Source organism: Melanerpes formicivorus, unplaced genomic scaffold (assembly GCF_026170545.1).
Source record: "Melanerpes formicivorus ecotype bairdi unplaced genomic scaffold, bMelFor1.0.p_v2 SCAF_166, whole genome shotgun sequence".
In the NCBI taxonomy this organism is placed as follows: domain Eukaryota; kingdom Metazoa; phylum Chordata; class Aves; order Piciformes; family Picidae; genus Melanerpes; species Melanerpes formicivorus.
Genome location: NW_027142518.1, coordinates 432,498 through 455,255, shown reverse-complemented (window position 1 = coordinate 455,255; position 22,758 = coordinate 432,498). Strand labels below are relative to the sequence as shown.

General features: G+C 53.6%; 1 protein-coding gene across 2 annotated transcripts in view; it reads right to left on the bottom strand.

The window, feature by feature from the left end:
• Positions 1 to 22,758, bottom strand: part of REPS2 (RALBP1 associated Eps domain containing 2) — an 84,132-nt gene that overhangs the window by 5,507 nt on the left and 55,867 nt on the right. For both annotated transcript variants that reach the window (XM_068169172.1, XM_068169173.1), the window contains exons 13-16: positions 22,441 to 22,577; positions 15,606 to 15,670; positions 4,705 to 4,788; positions 2,788 to 2,933 (exon numbers count right to left, since the gene is read on the bottom strand). In XM_068169172.1, coding sequence (XP_068025273.1) covers positions 2,788 to 2,933; positions 4,705 to 4,788; positions 15,606 to 15,670; positions 22,441 to 22,577 — 432 coding nt within the window. The remainder of the gene's footprint in view (positions 1 to 2,787; positions 2,934 to 4,704; positions 4,789 to 15,605; positions 15,671 to 22,440; positions 22,578 to 22,758) is intronic.

Below are 22,758 nucleotides of genomic sequence, written 5' to 3'. Positions count from 1 at the left end.
GGAGGTGATGGTTGGACTTGATGATCCCATGGTCTTTTCCAACCAGGCTTTTCTGTGAGTCTATGACCAACAAAGAGAGGCAAAAGCAGGAAAAGGGAACGAACAGTCAGGAAACAGGAGCTGAATATCTAAACCTTGTGCCAAACTAATCACCTGAGAGTTTCACATGAGGCCTCAGGAGCTCTTTGATCACCAAACCTGAGCTGGAAGATATGCCCCTGTTAAATGAGGTCCTCAGTGGGACACAGTCCCCATGAGCAGAGCTGGTGGCACTGATCCTTGCACAGAATCAGCACAGAGGGTTTGTTACATCCCATTGAGCTCTCAGGTTTTCTGCTTCAAACTACTCTCCATAGGCTGAAAATTAACAATGGTAGGAAACCCCACCTGGAGCACTGTTACAACAAGGATCTGGAGGTGCTGGGGCATGTTCAGAGCAGGACCATGAGGATGAGCAGAGGGCTGGAGCTGCTCTGCTGTGAGGACAGACTGAGAGAGTTGGGGTTGTGCAGTCTGGAGAGGAGAAGGCTCCCAGGAGACCTTCTTGTGGCCTTGCAGGATCTGAAGGGGGCTCCAAGGAAGCTGGGGAGGGACTTTTGAGGGGGTCAGGGAGTGATAGGACTGGGGGGATGGAGCAAAAGTAGAAGTGGGGAGATTGAGCTTGGATGTGAGGAAGAAGTTGTTGGCCATGAGGGTGGTGAGAGCCTGGCAGAGGTTGCCCAGGGAGGTGGTGGAAGCCTCCTGCCTGGAGGTTTTTGCAGCCAGGCTGGCTGTGGCTGTGAGCAACCTGCTGTAGTGTGAGGTGTCCCTGGCCATGGCAGGGGGTTGGGACTGGCTGCTCCTTGAGGTCCCTTCCAGCCCTGACAATTGTATCACTCTAAACCTGAAACCAGACCAGGGCCATACACCTCAGTGGTCACTCAGACATGGTAGCAAAGACAAGCCAGGATGAAGCTGGGATGCTAGCAAATGCTGCTGTTTCTCTGAGGCAACACAGAATATGCATTCCCAAAGCACAAAGCAGCATTTTGAAGGCATCCTAGGAGTCCTGTTACTTATTCTTATCTACAGTTACACAGCAGAGAGTCAGTCCTGCTGATAAAGAGCTTGCCAAGCCTTGCTCAGCTGATGATAGAATCACAGAACTGTTAGGGTTGGAAGGGACCTCAAGGATCATGATGGGGGCAGCCTGGCTTTGTTTCAGAGTTCTCTGCAAGGCTGTGGGTGAAGCTGGGCTATAATGTTTCAGCTGAGGGAGATGTACAGATCCAGCAGGGTTTCAGGTGCCTTCACTTACCCTTTGTAACCTCCTTTCTCCACTGTTATTAAATAAAGCTACAGTGAAAGCCCTGCAAGGCTTTGTTGCTGACAGCTTCGACAGCTCTGTGACAGCAAACACCACTTGCTGGGGCTGCCACTTATTAGCTTATCATCAGTGGTCTGTGGCTCAGCTCACACCAGTGGCAAGCTCATTTCCAACCTGCCTTGTGAGGAAGAAATACCACAAGGATGTGACTCCATTTCCTGGGCATTTGTCTGGTCCTATCTGTCCATGCGAATGAGCAAAATTCCAGAAGGTAGATGCAAGGCAAAGGACACAAACCCACAGAGCTACAAAGAGTTGTCTTAGGGATGCTGGGTGGGCAGCCTGGCTTGCTCTGACCAGAGACAGACACAGGACACACAATCACAGAATCACCCAGGTTGGAAGAGACCTCCAAGATCATCAAGTCCAACCAATCACCCAACCCCAACTAGTCACAGAATCATAGAATCAATAAGGTTGGAAAAGACCTCAAGGATCATCAAGTCCAACCTGTCACCACAGACCTCATGACTAACTAAATCATGGCTCCAAGTGCCACATCCAATCCCCTCTTGAACACCTCCAGGGGTGGTGACTCCACCACCTCCCTGGGCAGCACATTCCAATGGCCAATAACTCTGTCTGGGAAGCACTTCTCTCTAACATCCAGCCTAAACTTCCCCCTGCACAGCTTGAGACTGTGTCCTCTTGTTCTGGTGCTGGGTACCTGGGAGGACACCAACCTCCACCTGTCTACAACCTCCCTTCAGGAAGTTGGAGAGAGCAAGAAGGTCTCCCCTGAGCCTCCTCTCCTCCAGGCTAATCAACCCCAGCTCCCTCAGCCTCTCCTCACAGGGCTGTGCTCCAGACCCCTCCCCAGCTTTGTTGCCCTTCTCTGGACATGTTAAGTACCTCAGTGTCCTTCTTCAATTGAGGGGCCCAGAACTGGACACAAGTCACCACAGCCCAGTGCCACTCGCACTTGCTCGCCTGGACTCCAGAAGGCTAACAGCCACCAGGCTTCACCTGAGCCTGCCAGCTCAGGCATGGGCAGCTGTACCACCTGGATTTGCAAGCTGGCAGGTCTGGCTCCTGCAGGGCATCTCTGAAGGCCTTGAGCAGCTGAGTGCAGCTGAGAAGTGTCCCTGCCCATGGTGGGGAGCTTGGAGCACATGAACTCAAGGTGTGGCCTCAGCAGTGCTGAGCACAGGGCACAATGACTTCCCTGCTCCTGCTGGCCACACTGGTCCCATCACAGGGCTTGTGCTCCAGAGCCCTCCCCAGCCTTGCTGCCCTTCAAAGAGGCTCTCAGTCAAATATTACCACCTCAGAGAGTCACCACAGACTTAAGCCTGCCCTTGAGAACTCCGACGTAGATTTCAGGACCTAGCGGGAAACCAGAGTGCAAAACTAGGCCGAGAGCAAACCCTGCCACATCAGCTCTGGTGGTGCAGTGTGGTGTGCTTGCCACAGGTCTTTACTTTTGGGCTGGGAGGTGAGCCTTGGCTGTTGTCAGGGCAGAAGTCACACTGATAGTGGGAGAAAGCTCGGGGGTCTCCAGCCCCTGCGCCTCCGTCCGGAGCTTCCTGCGGGCAGGTTTGGAGGGCGGCTGAGTGAGGACCACCTCCTGCAAGGGACAAGCACAGCAACGTTAAGTCAGGCCATCTGCATCCTATCACTGGCTTGTGACACAGAAATTGCTGGCAGCTGGCCTAAGGTTTCAGAGTTTAAAGAGGTCCAGAGCTTCCCTCAAATGTGGTAACAGCCTCTCAGGTTTCTGACTCCTGGAGGGAAGGAACAATGCCTCCTGCGACCTCTCGGCCAGCGGAGCGACTGTGCTGCTGCTCCGCCTGCATCTGGAGGGCAGGACTGGGCTGGAAGAGCTCTCTCTGCACTTGGGGTGGGGTATAAACCCAAACAGCAGCCCCTGGCTGAACCAAAAGCATTCAAAGCAAAGCAAGGTGTATTTTTCACAATGCTTGGTTGGTAGGAATCAATGATCAATCACTTGCAGTCCACCTAGACTACCTCACCCCCCCGGCAGGGAGCCTCTCCCTTTCTAGCCTCCTCTCTTACCTGGAGCAACACTCAGAACAGCTTAGAAAGACAAAGGTAGAACATGATGCATGCAAAATTCACAGGTGAGAAGGGTAGGAGAGCAGCTGGTGCTGTGCTTTGCAGGCAGAACAAAGACTCTGGGAGCTTTGTGGTTGCAGTGGTAGGAAAAGTTTGTTTGAAATGAAGATTTCCTTCCTCTTGCAAGGAGAAGGACTTTGGATGCCCGAGAGCTGAAGCAGAAGGAGATCCTTCTCACTGCATTTCATTCTTGAATCTTTCCCTTTTCTTAACAGGAAATGGAACTATTGCTGCCCCATTTCATGAATGAGGAAGCTGACTCAGAAAAGAAATGCAGCAAGGTGGCAAAGGTTGGACATTTAGTGACCCAGGCAGGACCAGAGAGCAAAGGTTCTGTGATTCCATGATGTGGAATCCTTTCACTGGCCCAGACCATCACTGGCCTCACCATGGTCTGCACAGATTTACAGAATGGTTTAGGTTGGAAGGGACCTCAAGGATTATCCAGTTCCAACCCCCCTGCCATGGGCAGGGACACCTCCCACCAGCCCAGGTTACTCAAGGTCTCATCCAGCCTGGCCTTGAGCACCTCTAGGGAGGAGGCAGCCACAGCCTCCCTGGGCAGCCTGTGCCAGAGTCTCACCACCTGCACTGGAAATGGCCAAATGTTAACAAATGGAGGAAAATAAGTAAATGAGGAAGCATTTAATGACACAAAAAAAAAAACCCAGGAGAAAAAAAGCCTGACCAGCAGAAGGGACTCCTATGAGTGACACAGAATGAAACCAACATAAAACTACCAATAACTCATAGGATCACAGAATGGCTCAGGCTGGAAGGGACCTCAAGCTTATCCCCTCCCCACCATGCCCAGGGACACATCTCAGCTCCACTCAGCTGCTCAAGGCCTCATCCAGCCTGGCCTTCAACATCCCCAGGCAGGAGGCAGCCACAGCCTCCCTGGGCAGCCTGTGCCAGACTCTCACCACCCTCACACTCAACAACTTCTTCTTCAGCTCCACTCTGACCCTGCTCTGCCTCAGCTCCAAACCATTCCCCCTTGGCCTGGCTCCAGACCCCCTCAGCAGAAGTCTCTCTGCAGCCTTCCTTCAGGATCCCTTCAGGTGATGGAAGGGAGGCTGGGAGGTGTCCCAGGGCATGGTGGGGAGGTTGGAGGAGATGAGCTCTGAGGTCTCTTCCAACCTGAGCCACTCTAGGATAAGCCTCTCCCTCAGAGTTTAATTGCTTTAAAAGCTACAGCACCCCTCATTTGTGGGTGAAGGCAAACCACCCCACCCTGGTACAAGCTGAGCAGGTCTCACCTTTTTTGCTGGGCTGTTCTCTTCTGCCTGTGCTGGGGCTCTGTTCAGCTGAGGATGTAATTCAACCTCAGAGGGCTGCTCTGTCTGCAACAACAAATCAGTCACTGCTACACCCAGGGAAGGACCAGCAGTCACATGCAATAAAGGCCATGAAAGGAAACGTTAAGCACAAAAGAAAAGTTACTTTAGCAATTCAGCAGCAGGGGAAATGGAGAGCTATAGGGTGACAGCTGCAGGGATGACAGCTGCAGAGTTTAAATGCAGCCTTCTGCTTGCTTTTGATAGGGCTAGGAAAAAAGGAGAGCAAAGCCTCTCTGTGAAGAATGGGAGAACCACACCTCAGAAGGTGAAGCACCTAGCAGCCAGCATTTATGGCAGCCACCCTCATGGCCTAAATCACTGTGAGGGTGTGAGAGGGCTGGAGCAGGCTGCCCAGAGAGGTTGTGGAGTCTCCTTGTGTGGAGGCATTGCAAAGACAGCTGGCTGTGTTGCTGTGTGAGCTGCCCTGGGTGCTCCTGCTCTGGCAGGGGGCTGGGCTGGATGTTAGCCTTGGCCTTCAGCAGTCAGATTGAGACCCCTTAGCCCTTCTCCTAGCAGTAAGTGCCTGATGTGTTCCTGTGTGACCTGCCCTAGGTGCTCCTGCTCTGGCTCGGGTGATCTCCCTTCCAACCCCTAACATTCTGGGATTCTAAATACTGAAAGGAAGACTAAGGGGGGGGGGGGAGGGGATAAAAGCTAGGCAGATCTCAGATGCACCCTGGCACCTCATTACCTCCTGAAACTGATGGAAGTTCATTGCAGTGAGGCAGTGCTGCTGAAGTTTGCACAGGATCCCATGGTTCCTCACTCTGTTGCTTTGCTGCACAACACAGGGCCAGGGCAGAGCTGTCCAGAGGTCAGCTCCCCAGTGACATTTCCTGCCCAGGGGGCACTTTGCATCCCCCTGCACTGACCAGCTGGGCAGGTTCTGCTGCTCACACTCTTGTTGGGAGTCTACACTAAACCTTGCACCAAAAGCAAGAATATCTGAACTTAACTCCACAGCAGGAAACAGGAGAGCAAACCCCCACAGTATTTATATATTCAAGAACCCAAAGTCTCCAACTGTGTTAGCAGGCTGGTGTTGGACAATGGCCATGGCAAACAAGCAGCAGAGCTGACATGCCAAGAATGTGGGAAGGGGAAGGGGATAAGGGGAAGGGGATAAAGGGAAGGAAATAAGGGGAAAGGGATAAAGAGAAGGGGAAGGAAAGGGGAAGGAAAGGGAAAGGAAGGGGAAAGGAAAGGGAAAGGGAAGGGGAAGGGGAAGGGGAAGGGGAAGGGGAAGGGGAAGGGGAAGGGGAAGGGGAAGGGGAAGGGGAAGGGGAAGGGGAAGGGGAAGGGGAAGGGGAAGGGGAAGGGGAAGGGGAAGGGAAAGGGAAAGGGAAAGGGAAAGGGAAAGGGAAAGGGAAAGGGAAAGGGAAAGGGAAAGGGAAAGGGAGGGAAAGGAAGGGAAGGGAAAGGAAAGGAAAGGAAGGGAAGGGAAGGGAAAGGAAAGGAAGGGAAGGGAAAGGAAAGGAAGGGAAGGGAAAGGAAAGGAAGGGAAGGGAAAGGAAAGAGAGGAAAAGGAAAGGGAAAGGACAGGAAGGGAAAGGAAAGAGCAAATGGGAAAAAGAGAAAAAAGGGGGGAAAAGGAAAGAAAAAAGTAAAAAGAAAAAACAAAAGGGGGAAAATGAAAAGGAAAAAGGGGGGGGGGGGAAGGAAAAAGAAAATAGAAGGGAAAACAGAAAATACAATAAATAAGGAAGAAAAAAAATAAGAAAAAACACTAAAAGAACCCCAAGAAGATAACCCCCCCCCAAGACCCCCAAAGCTCTGCAGAAGCAGAGCACCCCCCACCCCTTTTGTTCCTCATGGTCTCATTGGAGGAGAATATTATTTTACACTGAAGGGACCTGAAAATGGGGGGGAGGAGGGGAAGGGGCTAAGTGTGGTGTGGTGGTGGAACTGACTGCATCCTGCAGTGCTGCTGCCCCAGAGGCTAAGATCCCCAAACTCCCAAGCGTTTGCTGCCACTGCTGCCAGGCTGAGTGCTGGGCTGCGACTGGCAGCCTGGGGCTGTGCCGCTGGGCTGGCTGCTCCCCACTGCTGCAGCACACCAGGATGGCAAAGCTGGGCAGGGGCTGGCTGGAGCAGGCAGGGGGGGACAGTGAAGAAATTAATTCCCTCTGACCAGAAGAAGATAGTCCCCATCCCTGGAGGTGTTTAGGAAGAGCCTGGATGAGGCACTTGGTGCCATGGTTTAGTTGATCAGATGGTGTTGGGTGATAGGCTGGACTCAATGATCTCAAAGGTCATTTCCAACCTGGTCTATCCTATCCTATCCTATCCTATCCTATCCTATCCTATCCTATCCTATCCTATCCTATCCTATCCTATCCTATCCTATCCTATCCTACCCTATTTTATCCTTATTCTATTCTACTCCATCCTATCCTATCCCTATCCTATCCTTATTCTATTCTTATTCTTATTCCTATCCTATCCTATCCTATCCTATCCTATCCTATCCTATCCCATCCCATCCTAAGGAACCGCTAACTCCTGGCCTGAAGCGGTGTGTGTGCTGCAGCTGATGCAGTGGATGTCCTCCAGCGGCTGCCGTGTCCCTGAAGTGCCACCTAGTGGCACACGGCACAGCCACCCGAGTGCTGCGCTCGCAGCAGAGGACCAGCGAGCAGCTGCCCGCGGGGCTCGGAGCCTGCGCAGCCTGCCCTGGACTGGGCCGGGAGAGCCTCGGCTCTTTGCACAGCCTCCGTGCCCCCTCTTGCTGCAGCCAGCTCTGCACAGCAGCCATCCCCCAGCAGAGCTTCTCCTCTAGCAAAGATCTCCATCCTCAGAGCGCTCCATTGGGCTCCCCAGTTCAGGAGGGACAGGGATCTGCTGGAGAGAGTCCAAGGGAGGGCTGCAAGGATGCTGAAGGGACTGGAGACTGCCTGCTGAGGAGAGGCTGAGAGCCCTGGAGGTGGTTAGTCTGGAGAGGAGAAGGCTGAGAGGGGATCTCCAAGGTCTTCACAGAGAGAGTTGTTAGCCATGGGAATGTGCTGCCCAGGGAGGTGGTGGAGTCCCCATCCCTGGAGGCGTTCAAGAGGGGATTGGATGTGGCACTTGGAGCCATGGTCTAGCCATGAGGTGTTGGGTGACAGGCTGGACTCGATGATCCTCGAGGTCTCTTCCAACCTTAGTTATACTGTGATACTGTCTTTTCCAATCTGGTTAATTCTATTCTATTCTATTCTATTCTCTATCAATATCTGAGAGCTGGGGGCCAGGAGGGAGGGGACAGGGAGAGGCTCTGCTCAGCTGCACCCTGGGACAGGCCAAGGGGCAATGGCTACAAACTCCAGCACAGGAGGTTCCAGCTGAACATGAGGAGGAACTTCTTCCCTGTGAGGCTGCCAGAGCCCTGGAACAGGCTGCCCAGAGAGGTTGTGGAGTCTCCTTCTCTGGAGCCTTTCCAGCCCTGTCTGGATGTGTTCCTGTGTGACCTGTGCTGGATTCTCTGCTCCTGCTCTGGCAGGGGGCTTGGATTGGAAGCTCTCCAGAGGTCCCTTCCAAGCTCTAACATCCTGTGGTCCTGTGATCCATCCTCCTGCCTCTGACACAAGTGCCCAAGCACAGGAACACAGCAAGCAGTTGTAGGGGCTTTTGTTCAGGGACCAGCCCAGGCAAAAGCCTTTTGCTAAGAGCAGCATGCACCGATGCACAGAGGGTTTCTGCTGCTTCAGCTAACCCAGCAAAGCCCTTTAGGCATGGCCCCAGAGGCTGCACAAATCCATCTGCAAGCTGATGTCTCCACACAGATTGTACAGGGAAAATAAATCCCACTTTTTCTTTTGGCAGAGGGATGGATTCTTCTCAGATTTCCTTCCCTGCACTGCTCTGGGCAGGGGGTGCAAGCCAGGCCCTGTAGCATGGAGCAGGGTGAGGCTGAGGGAGCTGGGGGTGTGCAGCCTGCAGAAGAGAAGGCTCCAGGGGCACCTCAGAGCTGCCTGCCAGGAGCTCAAGGCATCCTGCAGGAAGGCTGCAGAGAGACTTTTGCTGAGGGGGTCTGGAGCCAGGCCAAGGGGGAATGAGGCAGAGCAGGGTCAGAGTGGAGCTGAGGCAGAAGCTGTTGAGTGTGAGGCTGGTGAGAGTCTGGCACAGGCTGCCCAGGGAGGCTGTGGCTGCCTCCTGCCTGGGGGTGTTGAGGCCTTGAGCAGCTGAGTGGAGGTGAGAGGTGTCCCTGGGCATGGGGGGGAGCTTGGAGGAGATGAGCTCATTACAGATGATGCAAGATGGCCTTCCAAATGAAAACTGAGTGGCTCTAGTGCAAAAGTGCTTCCATGCAAAGGTCTTGCTCCTGCCCCCAGAAGGGAGGAAGCTACTGACACAGCAAGCAAGTGCTGCTGTGCTGGCTGGGTCCACACCCAGGCAGGCAAAGGACATCCTGTTCAGGTGCACTATGTGCAGTGCAAAACAGCTTGCAGGCAGAGCCTAAGAGTATCTTGCATTTAGGAAGTGTCCTGTTCAAACCTGAAGAGCTCTTTGAATGATCATAGCTGAGTTCTGAGCTGGCAGTGTCCCAGTTATAACAGTATCGCCCAGGTTGGAAGAGCCCTCGAGGATCATCGAGTCCAAACTGACACCACAGACCTCATGACTAGACCATGGCACCAAGTGCCCCCACTGCACTCTCATTTCCTGGCAGCAGCCATGCCCTCCTCCTTCTTACAGGCAGATCAAACTGGCCAACAAAGTTTCTCCTCAGTGGCCACAGGCTGGGCTCTGCCTGTGGCCTCCAGCCAATACTGAGCATTAGGTCAGGTAATTGCCCCTGGCTAAGGAGAGCACCGGGAACTGCTGCCCCTCCTTTCTGCATGGCCTGATCCCTGACCAGCTCCTCCTCATCTCCTCACTGCTTCCTCTGCCAGCACTTCCCAGCACCTTCCCAAAGGATCATGTAATGCTCACTGAGTGCTTTAAAAGCCTGGGATGAAAAGGTTTTCCTGACTCCAAGAGAATGCATTACCTTAACACCTGCTGCTTGGCTCCCCTTTCCAGCCCTCCTGCTTTGCAGTGCTGGATTATGTGCAGATCTCACCCCCACCTTTCAAGACAACCCACAACTGATCTTCCAGGACAGGAGGAGCTTTCCCATTTGTTACCTGAAAGCATTTTTGCTAGAGGTGAAGTGTCTGTTCAGTCTTCCTCACCACTCAGCCTCACCCACACTTGGGCTCCAGGCTAACTTTACAAGGGGGATCAGTCCCATTGTAGTCAGTGGCAGCAGGCAGAGCAGTGACATTTCTCTGTGCACTCACAGGAACAGCCCAGAAGGGTTCTCTGTGCAGGGTCACTGCTTAGCCTTGCAAAAAGAAAGTGTTGAGAATAGCTTATAGAATCACAGAATTGTCAGGGCTGGAAGGGACCTCAAGGAGCAGCCAGTTCCAACCCCCCTGCCATGGCCAGGGACACCTCACACTACAGCAGGTTGCTCACAGCCACAGCCAGCCTGGCTGCAAACACCTCCAGGCAGGAGGCTTCCACCACCTCCCTGGGCAACCTCTGCCAGCCTCTCACCACCCTCATGGCCAACAACTTCTTCCTCACATCCAAGCTCAATCTCCCCACTTCTACTTTTGCTCCATCCCCCCTAGTCCTATCACTCCCTGACCCCCTCAAAAGTCCCTCCCCAGCTTTCTGGGAGCCCCCTTCAGATCCTGGAAGGCCACAAGAAGGTCTCCTGGGAGCCTTCTTCTCTCCAGACTGCACAACCCCAACTCCCTCAGTCTGTCCTCACAGCAGAGCAGCTCCAGCCCTCTGCTCATCCTCATGGCCCTTCTCTGGGCACCTTCCAGCACCTCCAGATCCTTCCTAGCACAGAGGCTCCAGACCTGGACACAGTGCTCCAGGAAGAAAAAGTAGGCTGCTAAATATGCTTAAGGTTCCCACAAAGATGTTGAACAAGCCTGGTCCCAGAACTGATCCCTGAGGGACTCTGCTTATCCCTGGCTTCCACTGGGACATGGACCCATGGACAGCCACTCTTTGGCCATCAAGCCAGTTCCTTATCCATCTAGTGGTCCACCCATCAAACCCATGTGTCACCAGCTTGGAGACCAGGATGTGGTGCAGGACAGTGTCGAAGGCTTTGCTCAGCTCCAGGTAAACGACATCAGTTGCTCACCCCTCAGCTATTAATGTCGTCACCTGTTCAGAGAAGGCCACCAGGTTGGTCAGGCAGGATTTGCCCTTGGTGAAGCCATGCTGACTGGATGATCCTTGAGGCCCCTTCCAACCCCCACAATTCTGTGTCTGCTGCCAGGCTCAGCCCCTTCTCAGGGGAAGGGCAGGGCACAGATGGAAGCATTAACAATCTGGTTTAGTGCCCCACTTCCACAAAACCAGATTAAGCTCAGCCACAAAGGGGTATGAGACACAGGCACAGGATCCTCAGTGGGGTTTGGTTGTTGTTTTGCTGAGAGATGGGGGGCTAAATGAAAAAGATCATCACCAGACATCTTCATTAAGGCACACTTGCCCTTCTCCCACTCTGCCACACACCTCTTCACAGGAGCAGCCATCCTCAGCTGCTCCCCCAAAATTCAATGTCAGCTGTGCTGCTTCCCACCACTTCTTAAAAGCATCAGTTATTTGGCCTGGCCCTTGCAGAACTGCTGGATCATTTTCCTGAGAGGAAGATAATCCACTTGCATCATATTAAGGTGGCAGATGGCAAAAATCTTTCATCTCACAGAAGAATTTCAGCTTTGTTTCAGTTCCAGGCTTCTTCAGCACCTACTGCACTGATGACACAACAGAAGATATTCTGCAGCCAAAACCATGAAGATCAAAAACAACAACCCCCAAAAGTCATCCTCCCCTTGCCCAGAGGTTATAAATGCAAGGTAGAGAAGTAGTCCCTTGGTTTCATATCCAGTGGGTGGCTGCCAAAAGGAAAAGCTTCACTTGTTGCCTTGGCTGCTTTTCTACAGCCCTTGGAATTCCTCACCTCATTGTACACAGCCAGGCAGCACAGCAGCTGCCTCAGGATATTCTCCACACAACCTTTTAACAGAGGTGAGCAAACCCAACCTTATCCTCCATGTATCTCTCTGCTTTGCAGAGTCACAGAGTGTCAGGGGTTGGAAGGGAGCTCCAGAGAGCAGCCAGGCCAAGCCCCCTGCCAAAGCAGGAGCACCCAGGGCAGCTCACACAGCAACACAGCCAGCTGGCTTTGGAAGGAGACTCCACAACCTCTCTGCTCCAGGGCTCCAGCACCCTCACCATACACAAGTGTCTCCTCCTCTTCAGGTGGCGCCTCCTGGGCTCCAGCTTCTCCCTGCTGCTCCTTGTCCTGGCACTGGGCACCATCAAGCAGAGCCTGGCACCTGCACCCTGACCCCCACCCCTCAACTATTGATAGACATTGATCAGATCCCCTCTCAGCCTTCTCTTCTCCAGACTGAACAGGGCACTAAGTCTTGCTTCACACCAGAGATGTTCGAGTCCCAAAGATGTTGGCAGCTTGAGACTGTGTCCTCTTGTTCTGGTGCTGGGTGCCTGGCAGAAGAGACCAACCCCCACCTGGCTACAACCTCCCTTCAGGGAGTTGCAGACAGCAAGAAGGTCTCCCCTGAGCCTCCTCTTCTCCAGGCTAAGCAACCCCAGCTCCCTCAGCCTCTCCTCACAGGGCTGTGCTCCAGACCCCTCCCCAGCTTTGTTGCCCTTCTCTGGACACCTTCCAGCAGCTCAACATCCTTCCTAAACTGAGGGGCCCAGAACTGGACACAGGACTCAAGGTGTGGCCTCAGCAGTGCTGAGCACAGGGCACAATGACTTCCCTGCTCCTGCTGACCACACTCTTCCTGATGCAGGCCAGGAGGCCCTTGGCCTTCTTGGCCACCTGGGCACACTGCTGCCTCATGTTCAGCCTACTCTCAACCAATACCCCCAGGTCCCTTTCCGCCTGGCTGCTCTCAGCCACTCTGACCCCAGCCTGGAGCACTGCCTGGGGTTGTTGTGGCCAATGTGCAGAACCTGGCACTTGGATGTGTTCAATCTCCTGCCCTTGGACTCTGCCCATCTGTCCAGCCTCTGCAGAGGTCCCTCTGCAGAGCTCTCCTGCCCTCTAACAGATCAACTCCTGCCCCCAGCTTGCTGTCATCTGCAAACTTACTGCTGATGGACTCAATGCCCTCCTCCAGATCATCAATAAAGATACTGAAGAGGCTGGGGCCCAGCACTGATCCCTGGGGGACACCACTGGTGCCTGGCTGCCAGCTGGATGTGGCACCATTCACCACCACTCTCTGGGCTCAGCCTCCAGCCAGTTCCTGACCCAAACCTGTCTGCATCTCTCACAGAAGCCTCTGCTGTTACTCTTTTAACCAGAAAAGAGAATAATATCTTATTACTGTTGGCTTTTAAGCCTACAGAAGTAATTCACCACAGCTGCTTGCTGTGGGAGGTTTAGTAACATATTTATGCTAATAGGAATTAGGGGTGAACACTGAAGAGCAAATACAGCTTTAGGCTCTTATCCAACATCATCTCCCTCACTGCAGCATTGCCCAATTAGATCAACACTGCTTTATTTAAATGGCTCTATTTTGGTATCTTCCTGTCTGCTAATGAAGGCAGAGCTGCAGCCCTGCCTGTGCTGTACAAGGGGATCTGAAAACAGTGGGGCTGGAAGCAGACCTTGTGTATCTTGGCTGGGGAGTCTGCTGGGCCTGCTCTCTTTTCCCAGAGTCTGTTGGTTTTGTAAATTCACACTGCTCTGTGCTGGGCTTTTCTTTCTGGGGCTGCTGGGAACCTGCTTTGCCCACTGCTTCCATGCTGGCAGTTTTCACAGGCTCTGAGAGAGTCATGGGGGAAGGCAGTGTTCAAGTGAGGTGGAGCAGGCTAAGATGCACCAGGGGAGGTTCCGGCTGGATGTTAGGAAGAATCTCTTCACAGACAGAGAGATTGGCCATTGGAATGTGCTGCCCAGGGAGGTGGTGGAGTCGCCATCCCTGGAGGTGTTTAGGAGGAGACTGGATGGGGTGCTTGGTGCCATGGTTTAGTTGATCAGATGGTGTTGGGTGATAGGTTGGACTTGATGATCTCCAAGGTCTCTTCCAACCTGGTTAATTCCTCTCCTCTCCTCTCCTCTCCGAACCGAACCACTCTGAACCTCTCCGAACCTCTCCTCTCTGAACCTCTCCTCTCCTCTCCGAACCTCTCCTCTCCTCTCTGAACCTCTCCTCTCCTCTCCTCTCTGAACCTTTCCTCTCCTCTCCGAACCTCTCTTCTCCGAACCTCTCCTCTCTGAACCTTTCCTCTCCTCTCCTCTCCGAACCTCTCCGAACCGAACCTCTCTGAACCTCTCCTCTCCGAACCTCTCCTCTCTGAACCTCTCCTCTCCGAACCTCTCCGAACCTCTCTTCTCCTCTCCGAACCTCTCCTCTCCGAACCTCTCCTCTCCTCTCCCCTATCCTATTCCATTCTATTCTATTGGGTCCAGCAGAGTTTTATTCATGAGCACCTAAAGCTGCTCCCTGTCTGAAATCTGTGACACTGCAAAGCAGCTCAATACCTCCTCCTCCCTTCCTCCTGAGTCTGTCACCTCCAAGGCAACACAGACTTTATGTACAGCCCTGGGTCCACACAGAAGTTTTAGAGCCACCTCTTCATGTCAGTCCTCCTGAGGGAGGGACTGGGAGGGGATTTAGGGATACTGGGAGGGACTGGGAGGAACTGGGAAGGGATTTGGGGGGCATTGGGAGGAACTGGGAGGGGATGCCTAAGTGGAAACTTGGGGGTCAACTGGTCCATACTGGTTCATACTGGGATTTCCCAGGGAAGGTGTTCTAAGCAATTTTTGTTTGTACTGGGCCACTAGCTCCCCTAGGGACTTGTTTTCTACTCTACACTTCACCTTGAAGAGTAATATCTGAAGCCCACTGCTGCCTAAGGCTCCTCAGAGCCCACACCATCAAAAGAGGATGATGTTGATCCTCTCACTTCCTAAAACATGAAGCAGTCTCTGGATGAAGATCTAAATGATGCAGCCAATTTGCTTTGTGCTGTGGTTGTGTGATGCTCTAGAAAAAACCCAAACCCCAAACAACAACAACAAAAAAGCCCCAAACCAAACAAAAACTCATCCCAAAAGCACACCACTAATGGCTGGAAACCTCATTCCCCAACTGGCACAGCCTCCTGTTGTGCTGCACTCTCTGCTCCTGCTCTGGCAGGGGGGTTGGACTGGCTGATCTTCAGAGGGCCCTTCCAACCCCTCACCTCCTGTGATCTGTGTGAGTCTCACAGGTGAAACAGCCTCTCAGATGCTGTGGCTCCCTCAGCAGATGCCCTCTGAGCTTTTGGAGCCTGAGGAGTACACAGCAGGCATCAAGCACCATCCCTGCCCTTCAGGCTTGGAGCTCCTCCCAGCCTTCCTAGCCTCACATGCACAGCTTTGCCCAGTGGGTGCATGCCAGCTCCACTACAAAGAGATGGATCACAGATCACAGGAGGTGAGGGGTTGGAAGGGACCTCTGAAGATCATCCAGTCCAAGCCCCCTGCCAGAGCAGGAGCAGAGAATCCAGCCCAGGTCACACAGGAACACATCTAGATGGGTCATGAAAGTCTCCAGAGAAGGTGACTCCACAACCTCTCTGGGGTTTGGGATTAGGATGGAACTAGACACTGCAACCCCTGGCTAGGCAGGGCAATGGAGAAGGAGCTGTGTGGAGGAGGCAGAGCAAGCTGCAGGCTCAGATTAACTTGGAAGGAAGCACATCTGCCACGGGCAAGCCAGCTTGTGCCAACCACCGCAGCAGGAACACAAACAGGAGGAGACCACAAAGCGAGATGCTGAACCTTTGGTGCATACCTGAGAGACTGAAGGTCGAGGGGGCAGTGCAGGTGGTGGTGGAGGCAGCCAGCCAGACCTCACAGCTGAGCAGGGAGAGAAGAGGAAGAAGATCAACAACACCAACCCAGCAAACCCACAGTCAGCCCCAACAACAGCTGGGTTAAGCTCCAGCGTAACTCCTGGGGAAGAGGCAGCATTCAGCATCTTCTGAAGAGAAAGCAAATGTGATCTTCACTGAGCAAAGGCTTGTTTGAGAGGTCTTCATGAGCAGTGACTCAATTGCTGCAAAGCCCCCACAGTGTCATGACAAAAAGCAGAGGTGGAAGCCAGTCAGCTACAAAAAGCTGCAGAGAATGCAATCTAGCTCCAGTTGAAGATCCCAGGAACAAGACTTTCCTGCCCTTGAGACTGCTCTTTGCCAGTAACATCACTGCACACTGCAGCAGTGATGCTTTAGCATCTGATGCAGGCACCAATGCCCACCCCAGATCCAACACTGGATGGCAGGGACTGAAGCCTGCACAAAGACATCTGCCATGGAATTCATGGCACAGGCATCCAACTGAACCAGAAGGAAATCTGTTTCTTTGGCTTTGTGTTTAGTATTTGTATGGTATTGCTGTTGGGAGGCATTTCACTGAGTCACACAATGCCAGGGGCTGGAAGGGAGCTGCAGAGAGCAGCCAGGCCAAGCCCCCTGCCACAGCAGGAGCACCCAGGGCAGCTCACACAGCAACACAGCCAGCTGGCTTTGCAATGCCTCCACACAAGGAGACTCCACAACCTCTCTGGGCAGCCTGCTCCAGCCCTCTCACACCCTCACAGCCAAAAACTTTCCCTCCTCTTCCCCTGGCACCTCCTCTGCTCCAGCTGACACCCAGTGCCCCTTGGGCTGGCCTTGCACATCCCTCAGCAGAGCCTGGCTGACTCCTCCCCACACTGCCCTGCACATCTTCAGCCCCAGCACTGAGGGCAGCCCTCAGGCTCCTCTGCTCCAAGCTCCAAGCCCCAGCTGCCTCAGCCTGGCCTCACAGGGAGATCTTCCACTGCCTGCAGCAGCCTGGGGCCTCTGCCATTGACTCTCTCCAGCACTTCCCTCAGCTCCTTCTTGACCTGAGGGGCCCAGATCTGGACACAAGATTCCAGCTGTGACCTCCCCAGGGCAGAGCAGAGGGGCAGGAGAACCTCTCTGACCTCCTGACCACAGCCCTTCTAATGCAGCCCAGGATGCCCTTGGCCTTCTTGGCCACCAGGGCACATTGCTGGCTCAGGGGCATCCTCCTGCCCACCAGCACCCCCAGGTCCATTTCCACTGTGCTGCTCTTCAACAGCTCAGTCCTCAACGTGGGGCTGGGCTCTTGCTTGCACCTTGGAGACAGACCTGCCCCTGTATTTGCTCACTCCCAGAGCCAACAGAGTGATGCCATCTTCCCAGCTGTCTCCCAGGTACAAGCCTCCTGCTGATCCACATAAAATCCTGTGGGTAGCTGCTGCTGCTGCTGTCCTCTTAGGGCAGTGACACCAGAGAAGGCCACAGGAGCATTCAGCACCTGTCAGAGCCTTTTATTGCCCTGTTGCAGGGGGAGGTTTCTTGCCCAGTCCTGAGTCCTCAGAAAAGCCAACTGACTTTTGTTTTCCACTTGTGCTGCCATCAGCTTCATCTCCCTTCACCAACAGGCCACAGAGGCTCTGCCACAGCAGGAAGCTGAGGAATAAATATTTCATGTGTAGCTTAAGTCAGAATTTGCAGGATTAAAAAGAGGAAAGTAGGTCAAATGCAGAGGGGGGAAGCACTCAGTTTCTTTAATGCTGACTCCATAGATCTTGCATTTGGAGAGCTGAGGAGGCAGGGCTTTGGAGAGGGGGTTGAGGCCTTGGGTTGGGGTTTGTGTTTTGCCTTTTGTTTGTTTTTAAATGTGACCCTTTTACACAGAAATGATTTTTCACATGACCTTTGTGGCTGGAAAAGACCTGTAAGATCACTGAGTGCAGGCATTAGCTTAGCACCACCACAGCCACTGAACCAAATCCCAAAGTGCCATCCCTTGGGGATGTTGTGAGGCAAGTGCCAGGAGACTTGGGGCTTTAGAGGAGTCATAAAATCATAGAATCAATAAGGTTGGAAAAGACCTCAGAGATCACCAAGTCCAACCTGTCACCCAGCACCTCATGACTACTAAACCATGGCACCAAGTGCCACATCCAATCCCCTCTTGAACACCTCCAGGGATGGGGACTCCACCACCTCCCTGGGCAGCACATTCCAATGGCCAATCTCTGCCTGGGAAGAACTTTCTCCTCACCTCCAGCCTAAACCTCCCCTGGCACAGCTCAAGACTGTGTCCTCTTGTTCTGGGGCTGGGTGCCTGGGAGAAGAGACCAACCCCCTCCTGGCTACAACCTCCCTTCAGGGAGTTGGAGAGAGCAAGAAGATCTCCCCTGAGCCTCCTCTTCTCCAGGCTAAGCAACCCCAGCTCCCTCAGCCTCTCCTCACAGGGCTGTGCTCCAGACCCCTCCCCAGCTTTGTTGCCCTTCTCTGGACATGTTAAGTACCTCAGTGTCCTTCTTCAATTGAGGGGCCCAGAACTGGACACAAGTCACCACAGCCCAGTGCCACTCACACTTGCTAGCCTCCAGAAGGCTAACAGCCACCAGGCTTCACCTGAGCCTGCCAGCTCAGGCATGGGCAGCTGTACCACCTGGATTTGCAAGCTGGCAGGTCTGGCTCTTGCAGGGCATCTCTGAAGGCCTTGAGCAGCTGAGTCCAGCTGAGAAGTGTCCCTGCCCATGGTGGGGAGCTTGGAGCACATGAACTCAAGGTGTGGCCTCAGCAGTGCTGAGCACAGGGCACAATGACTTCCCTGCTCCTGCTGGTCACACTCTTCCTGATGCAGGCCAGGATGCCCTTGGCCTTCTTGGCCCCCTGGGCACACTGCTGCCTCATGTTCAGCCTACTCTCAACCATTACCCCCAGGTCCCTCTCTGCCTGGCTGCTCTCAGCCACTCTGACCCCAGCCTGGAGCACTGCCTGGGGTTGTTGTGGCAGCAAGTACTTACAGACAATGGCCACAGCCCTTCCCCCACTTGGTTGTGGAAGGAGATCAGATCAGTCAGGCAGGACCTGCTTTCACAAACCCTTGTGAGTGGACCTGACCCCTCCTGGCTGTCTTGTGTGTGCCCTGTGATGGCACTCAGGCTGCCCTGCTCCACACATCCCTTGTGGCCACGCTGATGCACAGCAGCAAAGCTCTTCCCTTGCTCCTGTTCTGTGGGCACTATATTTGGAGCAGAGGAGATGTTCCCTTATTTGGCAGCCATAACTATCCCAGCAGAGCCAAGCAGAGCTTCCAGACCTGTCTGCAGTGAGGGGAACATCATCCCTGGCACAAAACACTGCCCTTGGATGAAATGCTACCTGGGACTGCCCTGTGCCAAGTGTGGTGCTTAAGACCTTTTAAAAGGGAGAAAAGTCCCAGAACATCAGCCCTACATGGCTGGCTGAAGCCAGCAGCCTGGAAGGAGCCAACCCAGGTTACAGTAAGAGTTTGCTAACAAGCAGACAGGGAGGCTCAGGGGAGACCTTATTGTTGCCTACAACTACCTGAAGGGAGGTTGTAGCCAGGTGGGGGTTGGTCTCTTCTGCCAGGCACCCAGCACCAGAACAAGAGGACACAGTCTCAAGCTGTGCCAGGGGAGGTTTAGGCTGGAGGTGAGGAGAAAGTTCTTCACAGAGAGAGTTGTTAGCTGTTGGAATGTGCTGCCCAGGGAGGTGGTGGAGTCACCATCCCTGGAGGTGTTCAAGAGAGGATTGGATGTGGCACTTGGTGCCATGGTTTAGTCATGAGGTCTGTGGTGACAGGTTGGACTTGATGATCTCTGAGGTCTCTTCCAACCTTGGTGATTCTGTGATTCTGTGAAGTGGTGCCAGCATTCCATGAGCTCCTCACAGCAGGCACAGCCACAGCAGGAGAGGAGCTTTAGAGGCAAATCAGTGCTGAAAACTTGCAGGCAAAAATTCATGTGCAGGAAGGTAAATGGCTCTGTGGATGAACTGTGCAGAGCTACTCAATCTGCTTCCATAGCAACACCAAACTCCACTGCTTGCAACCCCTCTGTTGTTTCAGCACAGCAAATTCCCTTTGCTAAGCCAGCAGCCTCTGCTCAGCAGAGCTCCTCACTACAAGTTCTGCCATTCAGAAGCGAGACTGAGTGGGAAATACTTTTTAATACAGAGGCTGACAGAAGGGTTTGGGTTGGAAGGGACCCCAAAGATCATCCAGTTCCAAGCACCCTGCCATAGGCAGGGACACCTCTCACCAGCCCAGCTTGCTCAAGGCCTCATCCAGCCTGGTGCTGAACACCTCCAGGGAGGAGGCAGCCACAGCCTCCCTGGGCAACCTGTGCCAGAGTCTCCCCAGCCTCACTGGGAAGAATTTCTTCCTCCTCTCCAGTCTCAATCTGCCCTCCTCAAGCTTCAATCCATTCCCTCTCATCCTATCACTCCCAGCTCCTGGCAGCTTTCTTGGAGGCCCCTTCAGGTACTGGAAGGCTGCTGAGGTCTCCCTGCAGCCTTCTCTTCTCCAGGCTCAACAACCCCAACTCTCTCAGCCTGTCCCCACAGCAGAGGTTCTGCAGCCCTCTCATCACCTTTGTGGCCTCCTCTGGACCCTCTCCAGCAGCTCCAGGTCCCACTTCTGCTGGGGGCCCCAGAACTGGAGGCAGTGCTGCAGGTGGGGTCTGAGCAGAGCAGAGGGGCAGAATCCCCTCCCTGTGCTGCTGCTCTCCCTGCTCTGGATGCAGCTCAGCACACAGCTGCCTGCTGGGCTGCCAGGGACCACTGCTGGCTCCTGGGGAGTTTGTCACCACCTGACACCCCCAAGGCCTTCTCCTCCAGGCTGCTCTCAAGCCACTGCTCACCCAGCCTGGATCTGTGCTTGGGATTGCCTGACCCAGGTGTATGACCTTGCTCTTGGCCTTGTTGAACCTCCTGACCTTAGTTAAGTAGTGGGGACATCCCAAAGGGTCCCTTGCCAATCAGGATGCTACTTTTCATTCACAGGATGATTTTTTTGGGGGGTAGGATTTAAATTCTTCTTTCATTTGTGTTCCAAGAGCAAATTAAATCCAAGCCTCTTTCCTTCCAGTTCTACTTTCAGTCTGAATTCAGAGAGGATTTGCTGCCTCAGAAAATGTGCACTTGGCTCTCTTTGGAGTTTTATTTAGCTATATAATGAAAGCAAAATCCACAGAGTGGTTTGGGTTGGAAGGGACCTTAAAGACCATCCAGTTCCAACCCCCTGCTCCACCTACCCTGCCAAAGAACAGCTGCTGCTTTTCTCTGGCAAAGCTGGATCAGAATATTCTAGACCTAAAATCTGAAGGCAAAAAGAGGAGCTGCAGTGGCAGTCAGGAATTGCTTCTCTGAGTCAAAAAAGAGAACAGAACCAAAAGGGACTCCTCTCAGGTTTCAGCACACACAGCAGGCCTCCTGAATCCTCTCTGCTGTGTGCACAAAAAACCCCAAGTCCCATACAAGTATGAAGTGAAATTCTGTTCTTTTCTGCTCCAACCACCACATCAGAGAGCCCAGTTCAAACATTCCTGGCCACAGACAAACCCTGGCTGTCTTCTGAAGCACAACCACCACCAGGTTAAAGCCAGTCCTTGGCTCAGATGATTGGTGTGCACTGCAGGAAGGCCTGGCCTGGGTCAAGGGGAGTGCTATGGCACTGGGGCACTGCTGCCCTGAGCAAGCAGCTCCCCTCTCCATCCACCACTCACTGTGCCAGGCAGGGACCACTCAGACACTAACCTGCTGCAGACAGCTTTCAGCTCACTCTTCACAGCTGCTCTCCAACATTTTCTTTCCCTCCCCTCACCATGCACCCCTGTCAAAAGAAACCACCCTTGCTTTTTACTCAGAGAATGGTTTCTCCTTGCCCCCAAGGCATATGGAAGAGTTTAACATCAAAAAAAGCTCTGCACGTGAGGAATTTCATTTGCTTCCAGTTTAAAAGTGAAGAGTTTGCTTCCTGCTTCTGAACTTGCAAGGAACTGCTGGAGAGACTCCAGCACAAAGCCACCAAGCTGCTGCAGGCAGTGGAAGATCTCCCTGTGAGGCCAGGCTGAGGCAGCTGGGGCTTGGAGCTTGGAACAGAGGAGCCTGAGGGCTGCCCTCAGTGCTGGGGCTGAAGCTGTGCAGGGCAGTGTGGGGAGGAGGCAGCCAGGCTCTGCTGAGGGATGTGCAAGGAGAGCCCAAGGGGCACTGGGTGGCAGCTGAAGCAGAGGAGGTGCCAGGAGAAGAGGGGGGAAAGCTTTTGGGCTGTGAGGGTGTGAGAGGGCTGGAGCAGGCTGCCCAGAGAGGTTGTGGAGTCTCCTTGTGTGGAGGCATTGCAAAGGCAGCTGGCTGTGTTGCTGTGGGAGCTGCCCTGGGTGCTCCTGCTGTGGCAGGGGGCTTGGCCTGGCTGCTCTCTGCAGCTCCCTTCCAGCCCCTCACACTCTGGGACTCTGTGAATGAGCACAACATAAACATCACCAAAGATCCCAAATCTATTGCAGCTCCTGATGAGAACAACCCAAAGAGGCAGAGCAACTCCAGCCAGGCAGTGATGACAGACTGCTATATGTTCAGCCCTAATAGTGCCAGAGAAGGTTATGATCACCTTAATTACAGCAACTGCAACTGAGGGGAGAGATGTGCAACTGCAAGGCAGTGCAGCTTCTCCTGTGCTGCAGGGTGTGACTGCCCGGAGCAGAGGCAGGCAGCTGCACACCCTGCCAAGAGCAAGCTGCCAAGTATGCAGCTCAACCTAAAGGCTCTGAGAAGAAGGGGCAGCAAGCAAGCAAGCCTTACCTTGGGTGTTTTGCTGAAATATTTTATTCAGATCCAGAGAGGAAGCTCTGGAATGTGATTTCTGTGGCCTTGGGGGCGGAGTTGGGGGCTCCTCTCCCTTCTTCATGGCATCTTCTAGGGATGTGCTGGAGTAGGACCTAAGGGAAAGCAGAGAGGACAAAAAGCAGAGAACATTTTAGCTGAGAAATTCACCTCAAACGACCACAGGGCACAGCAGCTACAAATACAGTGACCAGGAGGCAGGGTGAGAGGGGCAACTCCCTGCCCTGATGACTACTGAACTCTCCCCTCATAAAAAGAGAGATTGATTTGGCAGCA